This window comes from Oratosquilla oratoria, chromosome 32 (genome assembly GCF_046742065.1).
Source record: "Oratosquilla oratoria isolate Oo_2021 chromosome 32, ASM4674206v1, whole genome shotgun sequence".
Lineage (NCBI taxonomy): Eukaryota > Metazoa > Arthropoda > Malacostraca > Stomatopoda > Squillidae > Oratosquilla > Oratosquilla oratoria.
The window spans coordinates 18,115,424-18,124,688 of NC_134808.1; the positions used below are offsets into that span (position 1 = coordinate 18,115,424).

General features: G+C 38.7%; 1 protein-coding gene across 1 annotated transcript in view; it reads left to right on the forward strand.

The window, feature by feature from the left end:
- The window catches only part of LOC143017551 (uncharacterized), an 18,615-nt gene extending 9,678 nt beyond the window's left edge, over positions 1-8,937 (forward strand). The window contains exons 3-5 of the mRNA XM_076172340.1: positions 2,269-2,548; positions 2,597-3,578; positions 8,738-8,937. Of these exons, the coding sequence (XP_076028455.1) occupies positions 2,269-2,548; positions 2,597-3,578; positions 8,738-8,937 (1,462 nt within the window). The remainder of the gene's footprint in view (positions 1-2,268; positions 2,549-2,596; positions 3,579-8,737) is intronic.
- The last annotated feature ends 328 nt before the right edge of the window (positions 8,938-9,265 follow it).

The window sequence follows — 9,265 nt, forward strand, 5'->3', positions numbered from 1 at the left end:
TTATTCAGCATCTTTTATTTCATGTAGTGAAATACCACTCATATGTTTGTTAAATACTATATGTTTCACCGACAATGTTTTCCAATCATATCAAGTTCTCCATGGACAACACAACCAGATAATTTTTTTTCTTTTCTTATTTCAATAAAGTAAATAATAGATAAATTCTAATCTTATATCCTCTAAACCTTTTTTGTAACAATTTAGAGCTTCTTCATATGCTTTCCTTATCTCCTTTGTCTATTTATATATCAAGGACTTCTTCCTCCTTATAAGGGAGGTAGACAATGATTCGGTTTAATGTCGCAAAACTCCCCCCTATCTAGAGGTTAGGACGATGCCCCTAGCAGAGGACTTCGTAGCGTGTAATTTAATGAACCATGTCCTTGGTCTAACTCGCTGCCGACAGGATTCGAACTCCCGTCACCTCGACCTCCGCCGCAAATAACGACGCTCTTACTCGCTCGTTCGAAAAGCACGACCTTTATAACATCTCTAGACAGGTAACTAGTTAGTAATTTTTCTTTCTTCCATCATATCATGTACGTTTAATAAAGGTTAGATATCATTCTGTTTTACACTATCTAAACTGTAATGTACAGCGATCTGTGCATGGCAAATTCACGTAACTAAATCCCACTGGGAATCTAATGATCCTTAATTTTACTTCATGCCATCAATGGAACAAAGGAATACCGAAGGTCTTGGGTTAGTCCTTTCAACCACTTGTTGAGTATCACGAAGTGTAAAACTAGTAGCCCCAAAGTGTCTGGCAACGGTCCTTGATCCCTACTACAGATCTCTCTGGGAAGGTGACCTCGGACTATTATCTGTGTTTTACTTCTGCGAGACTGATTCCATATCGTTGGTTGTAAGATTTGGAGGGAAAGCAGTTACCTGGTATCAGTTCCCCATATCTGTAAAAAAATGTATGAAATATATTTGAAGTTGATAGAAAAAAAAATCCTAGGCCCACTCCTTAGCTTGATCACGTATGAATTTCTGCATGTATGCCTCCTCAAGTTACTCGACGTTGATGGCATAGAATTAAAGTGAATTGTGATTGATAAATGTAGATCTGTTCACTGGGACCCATTCAGTGTTGTCCAAATGCTTTCCCGCGTTGCATACTAGCAAATGTACTATCATGGTGGAGGTGGGTTGAACGCAAAATCTCGTGTATGTGTATGTAACTCGAGTACACACACACACACACACACACACACACACACACACACACACACACACACACACACACACACACACACACACACACACACACACACACACACACACACACACACACGCACACACACACACGCACACACACACACACAGACACACACACACACACACACACACGCACACACACACACACACACACACACACACACACACACACACACACACACACACACACACACACACACACACACACACACACACACACACACACACACATATATATATATATATATATATATATATATATATATAAATATATAAAAATATATATATATATATATATAAGTTACGCTCAAATTGTAACTCTCTTGATAGCGCATTGGGCTACGTCACTGTCACTTGTTATGTGCTAGCGAAGGTTCGATGCCTTAGCTTGACCACGTATCAACTTCTGGATGTATGCCTCCTCGAGCTACTCGACGTTGATGGCTTAGAATTAAGATGAATTGCTGTTGACAAATGTAAATCTGTTTACTGAGACCCATTCAGTGTCGTATACACACACACACACACACACACATACACACACACACACACACACACACACACACACACACACACACACACACACACACACACGCACACACACACACACACACACACACACACACACACACACACACACACACACACACACACACACACACACACACACACACACACACACACACACACACACACACACACACACACATATATATATATATATATATATATATATATATATGTATATATATATACATACATATATATATATATATATATATACATATATATATATAAATATATATATATATATATATTTATATATATATATAAAACAAAGGAGGTTTTCAGCAATACACGTAGAGTTAAAAACGACATCGGAGTTCACATTCTTGTAACCATTATACCCCCTGAAGACGATTCCTGGACGGGAATCAAAACGTCGGGCAAATAAACCCTTCAATTGAATCTAGTGTTTACAGTTTTCCAATATGGATTCCAGATTCCAAATTTCCTCTTACATTGAACAACATTAAGTGTTGAAGTGCTCATCACAGTCAGGAAATGGGAGAACTGTGAACTCAAGAAATCAGTCATCCGTGAGCAGCTACGTTTTTGTCAAATGTACCGTAATCGTAATACTCTTCCCTCCTTCGCTAGAGTTAGACCTCCTGTCAACACTAGAAAAGCCAAGGAAGAAGCAGAGGCCTGTGGTCGCCGACTTCTAAAATGCGCCATAGACCATCATCACAGTAGAATCCATCGCATCAATAGAGACATCACCACCTTCAAGAACCAATGCGCCTCTTTACTACAGGCAACTCATTTTGACACAATACTTTAAAAGATTTTCAATCTCAGCCAGTCCAAGTTTTCAAACAAGCGGAGTTCCCTTGAGTCCAAGTTCCAACGGTTGCTAGACATTAGACCACCTGCTCCTGCAAGGTGGGTGACCAATCTCTCCAGTAGACAGCTTTCGAATGCAGAAAATAATGTGCTGGCTAGTGGCCTTAACTTTAATGTTCAAGGCAAAGTCAACGACGCTGAATTCCTGGCCGCTGCAGAGTTAGGAGTGAACTTGTTGGTAGGCACTTCTGAGGACAAACAGGCCGTCAGAACTAAAATCGTAGGAGCACTGAAATCCAAACAGGCTAGTCGTTCCCTGATGACTGAAGAAACCAAAGCTTTAGCGGAACTACGCAGAGATCGCTCAATTGTTGTTTTAACCAGCGACAAAGGGGGGTCAACGGTTGTTATGGACAAGGAAGACTATGACCAGAAGGCTCTGGTGTTACTTCAAGATACCCAGACTTACACCATCGTACCTCAAGACCCCACAAAGAAGTTACAGGCCAAAGTTGAACGAGAGCTGAAAGAACTCAGAGAAAAACGGATCATAAATGATGACGAGTGGAAGAAAATGAGGCCAGGAGATTCTACCATCCCTAAGTTCTATGGGTTACCAAAAGTCCACAAAGAAAATATTCCCCTTCGACCCATAGTGGCTTTTAGAAATTCTCCGACATACCATCTTGCTTCGTACTTGGCTAAACTTCTCAGACCTCTAGTGACCAATTCACCACACATGCTTCAGAATTCAGCTGACTTCATTGAAAGAATCAAAGGACTTAACTTAAGGAGAGGAGATGTCTTGGTTTCCTTCGATGTTCAGTCCATGTTTACGTCCATCCCACGAGATTTGGCTAAAAGTGCGCTGAAGTCGGCCATGGAGGAGAACCGGGGATTCTTGGATAACCAGAAACTTTCCGTGTCAGAACTCATGGGACTCATCTCCCTGTGCCTTGACTCCACATACTTCCGCTTCAGGGATCACACCTATCACCAGCGTAAGGGCACACCGATGGGATCGCCTATTTCAGTTGTGGTGGCTGAAGTAGTGATGCAACGACTAGAAGCTCAACTTCTAAGTGCTGCACCTTCTTCGCTTAAACTGTGGACTAGATACGTCGATGATGTGTTCGCCATTTTGGACAGCAAGGACGTGGAGCCTTTCTTCAGTTACATCAACAGTATTGAACCGGCCATTCAATTTTCAATGGAACTGGAGAAAGATTTCCAACTGCCGTTCCTGGACGTCTGCGTCAAGCGCGAAGGTGACACCCTTGGTACAAGTGTCTACAGAAAGCCCACCCACACAGATAGACTGTTGGACTTTGATAGCTACCATCCAGATTGCCACAAAAGGAGTGTGATCAGGACTTTATGGAACAGAGCAGATAAAGTCTGTTCTTCTGTGGAATCCAAGAAGGCCGAAAGAAAACACCTTTTATAGGTCTTCCGGAACAACGGCTATCCCAGCATCACCATACGGAAATGGACAAAAGCATGACCCACCGACACCCCACAACAGAGACCACATATCACACCTAGAGTCACTATCCCCTACATTAAAGGAGCTTCTGAGGTTACTGCAATAGTCTTACGTGACAAAGGAATACAAGTAGCACACAAACCACTCAACACCTTACACAGAAATCTCACCAAAGTAAAAGACACCGAAGAACCTACACAACAGGCCGATGTAGTTTACCGCAAAAGCTGCACGGACTGTGACACAGATTACGTAGGAGAAACACAAACGAAATTAGCCACTAGAGTACAAGAACACGAACGTGCAGTTAGGCGAGATGATCCGAAATCGGCCCTGTACAAACACACTACAGAACACCAACACATGATTGATTGGGATGGAGTGACAACTCTACACAAAGAAAATAACAAAAAGAAAAGACTATTCTTGGAAGCATGGGAAACTAAGAGCAACTGCATAAACAGGTGCATTGACCTCAATCCTATTTATTTAGGCACGAGGAGTAACACAGGCTAATTCCTCTGTTCTGTTTTCTAGTCTCCGTCTGCTTCTTTTCGACCTGTCGTTTGTTCACCAGTTGGCTTTTGGCCGACTTCCTTTCTCGAAAGTGGTCTCCCAATGCACCTCTTCGACTCCCCCTTCCCGTGACTTTTGTCCTCCTTTACAGTTGTAGTTTGCTTCCTTTTTCTCTACGGTTCTTCTTTCTTTTTTATCTTCTTTGCTTTTTATTTGTCTGCTTGTAATGTAGTCATTTGTTATTGAGTCCTTGTTCCTCCTGTCCCCCACTTCCTACTTCGTCGGACATTTGGTCCACCTTCTTTCTTTTACGTCTTTGGATTATGTTCTGTTTTTACTTTTGGGTTTCGTTTTGATGTTTTTGTCACACTTGCTTTATGTTCACTGCCATTTACTCTTTTTATTTTGTTTGGTTTTATTTGTTTGGTTGTAATTTAGCCGTTTGCTCTTGACATTTCTTTGAGGACATTTGGTCCTTGTTCTATGTTCTGAAGTATTCACGTTAGAGGCTTTTTGCTACTTTTGTTTTTTGTTCACAGCCATGTAACTTATTTTATTTGTATTTTTGTAGCGTGTTTTTGTTTTTAATTTAGTCGTTTGTTCCTGATTCTTCAGTGCGGATATTTGGTTCACTTCTATTTACATTTCTGTCCTGTTGTTTTTACTGTGTGTCACCTATGGTTACTTGTGCTTCGCTTGTTTTATGTTCACAAATATGTAACTTTTATTTGAATCTTATTTTAGTCTAATTAGTATTTAATTTCTATTGTAATGTACTTTTCTATTATTGTAAGGTATGCCTTGTATAATTGACTGAGAGGATGAACCTTTCCCAGGTTTACCATTTCGGCAATTTATAAGGAGTTCACATTCTTGTAACCGATATACCCCCTGAAGACGATTCCTGGACGGAAATCGAAACGTCGGGCAAATAAACCCTTCAATTGAATCTGGTGTTTATAGCTTTCCAATATGGATCCCAGATTCCAAATCTTCTCTTACATGTATATATATATATATATATATATATATATATGTATATATATATATATACAGTATATATATATATATATATATATTTATATATATATATATATATATATATATATATATATATATATATATATTTATGAATGTTATCACCCATACTAGCTACCTGGCCTTCCCATCTCATTCATGTACCTTTTGGATGGTTTTGTATGAATATTTTTCCTGTCATTTTTTTTAAATCTTTGTTATGCCTTCTATACCGTAGACTAATCCAAGTTCCATCCGCAGTACTACGTTTTCGATGGCTTCAAACTTTTTCTCTTTCCTCTAATTTGAACCTATGCCTCACTTCCATACATTATAGCAGGTTTTATTATTGCAATGTATTTTCTTATATTTTGTACGCTGTGATATATACATACATATATATATATTTATATATATATATACATATATATATACATATACATATATATGTATATATATATGTATATACATGTATATATATACCTATATATATGTTTATATATACGTATATATACATATATATAGATAGATAAATGTTTATATATATAAGAGGCTGGTAGATAAAGGTAGACAAGGTAGATAGAGGGGTAGGTGGCGAGAATTTCATTCTATGAGTTTGATGTTTGGTAAACAATAGCCACAAAGAAATTGCATAATCTTGCTCCTCGTCTAAAGTTTATAAACAACCGCTAAAGACCAAATTTCATTGCTCTATTATGCTGATGTAACAATATGTAAACTAAGCCATTCATGCATCGATATCGTGATTGCTTGAGTAAGCAGTATTGCTTAAGACGTTTGTAACAGTCTTTCTGATTGAAGAAAGGGTGGAGGAGGAGAAAAATTTATTGGTTCACGGGAGTAAAGTCACGCCCTTAGGGGAGGCACTTCGATGTAATAGTAATGATCGTTGGACTGGGAAAGTCGTGACGTCGGTGCGAAACGGCTTAGGGAGTAAATTGAGGAAACCAGCTGGGAGTCCCTTAGTGTAAATTGACAAGCCAAGTGTAATATTATTTGGGAAGAAAAGAAGAAAACTTTCAACTACAATTAATTCACCCCATAAAGAAACATTACTTACTTTCTACACAGAAAGATATGGTAAATAACCGGAAACTTTATTGAAGTATACATCAAACCTACCCCCCCCCCGAAAACACACACGTTGTATTCACTTGAATCTGGAGAAAGCTTTTTATAAGTTGTCTCAATAAATTTTATGGGAATTGGGATATGTAGGAAGACTGAACGGAACATATAGATAAACTATATGAAAAAATATAAGTGGAAAATGAATTTCAGTCCAAAAATATATATCTTGACAAAATATATGTCAGTCATAGAGATATATACCCAATAAAGATGAGGAGCAATGCAAGGAGAAAGAAATAAGGGACAAGATCAAAGAATATGAGACATGAAAATAGTGTCAAGTTAGATACTAGGTTAAAGAACGATGATACGGAAATTAATGGATATAATTACCAGAATGATTGATTAGACAAGATAGATCGGATAAGAGATAGAAAGAGGAAGCAGAGAAGCGAACATTGTGTTCATATAGGATAAAAGCACAAGAATAAAAATTGGAAGTAAATGTAAAGTAAAATAAGAACTAGATGTAAAATGAAGTATGTAAAATACAATATGATACACTCAGTTTTATAAATATGGATCGAAAGAAATATGATAGGATTCTTGAATGTACGAGCAATGAGAAATTAATCAAAAACAACCAAAGAGATACATTCGTGAAAAGAAAACAAAAGGTAAAGATGAATAGAGTAGAGAAGAGGACCGAAAATTAAGAACTCGGTGCATGGAACATGGAAACCGGTACAGGATGCTTGCTGGGGAGTTAGTGGAAGGCAGCTAGGCTGTTATAGCAAACCCAAGATAAAATGTGTCGAAGGGAAAACTCGCCCTTCTGATGTAGTTCAATGTGGTTCAGTTTTGCTTACCAGGATGGACGGCCAATAAAGAGAGGAAGTCAGAGAGAATTGAAGGTTGATTTAGGTAAGCTTTCAGCATTTTCGTTCATATTATAAAATACTTTCCGTTTCCTTTATTTTTTCTACACATTTGTTGAATGAGTTAAGAAATTAATGCTTATCAGAATCCTTAGTATATGTAAGTCGATGAAATTAATCTGTTTCTTACAATATTAAAAGAACAATCTGCCGAGGTATGTAAAAAAACGAGATATTAATTTAATAGAAATATGTGCACATACGCGCCCGCGTGCACACACACACACACACACACACACACACACACACACACACACACACACACACACACACACACACACACACACACACACACACACACACACACACACACACACACACACACACACACACACACACACACACATACATACCCGCATACACATACAGAGAGATAGAAAGAGAGAGAGAGAGGGGGGAGACAGGCAGATAGATAGACAGAGGAAGATAAAAAGAGAAAGAATGTTAGGATACAGAACACATGCAAAATATTAGAAAAACCCTCAAGAGGAAATAATCTCAGTGGAAAGATAGAAAAGCTTGAGAGAGAGAGAGAGAGAGAGAGAGAGAGAGAGAGAGAGAGAGAGAGAGAGAGAGAGAGAGAGAGAGAGAGAGAGAGAGAGAGAGAGAGAGAGAGAGAGAGAGAGAGAGAGAGAGAGAGAGAGAGAGAGAGAGAGAAAGAGAGAGAGAGAGAGAGAGAGAGAGAGAGAGAGAGAGAGAGAGAGAGAGAGAGAGAGAGAGAGAGAGAGAGAGAGAGAGAGAGAGAGAGAGAGAGAGAGAGAGAGAGAGAGAGAGAGAGATCATTTCCATATCCTCCTTCCCCCACCACCAAAAATCCATAAGAAGTTATTGAAAATGCAGAAAAAATAATAACAATAGATAAGAAATAGAGGCCTGGGTGAGTCTGGACCTGGATGGAGAGCTTTGTGGAGCAGTGGTTAACGTTTCTGATGTAAACGCGGAAGGCTAGATTCGATCCTTGTAAAGTGCGAGGTACTTGTCTTAATTTTACTTTCGTGGCTCGTTCTCTAATGGCGAAAATTTAAGGGGCAGTATACCAGTGCTGCAATTTATTGTTTGCAACTATAATGGAAGTGGTTACCCTGCTATCAAACTCTGTTTATAACCACAGTCATTATAGCATGTTTGAGTCTTCACATGTACGCATACAACCTTACCAAGTCGAATAAGGCCACTTTGGTGAGGTACAGAGATTGCATCGTCTCCAGGAAAGAGATTGGTGGTTCTGCATATGACTTTCAAAATTTCAGACTTTCACTTGTAATTAAAGAATGCCCAGAAGAGAGGTGGCTTTCCTTCACAAAGAAATAAGAAGTTCGTTGGTAAATGGTAAATTTCCCCAAACAGGGTAAAATACTATTTCCCTTATAAAAAGAATAATAGACATTCAATGGGTATATGTTATTTCAACAATTCGTTGAGAAAATAACGGAGAAACGAAGTGCCTCGCAACTATTAAGCTTCCTCGATAAGATAACGGACGAATCATAGGAGAGATTTCTCTGTGGATTGTGTTTACTTGAACCTCAAAAGAGACTTCTGCAATTTACCATATTAAAGACTGGTGTAGAAGCCAACAACCAAATGAAGTAGTAAAGAAAGGTTGTTGAAATGGATGGGTAATTTGATTGATAGGCGA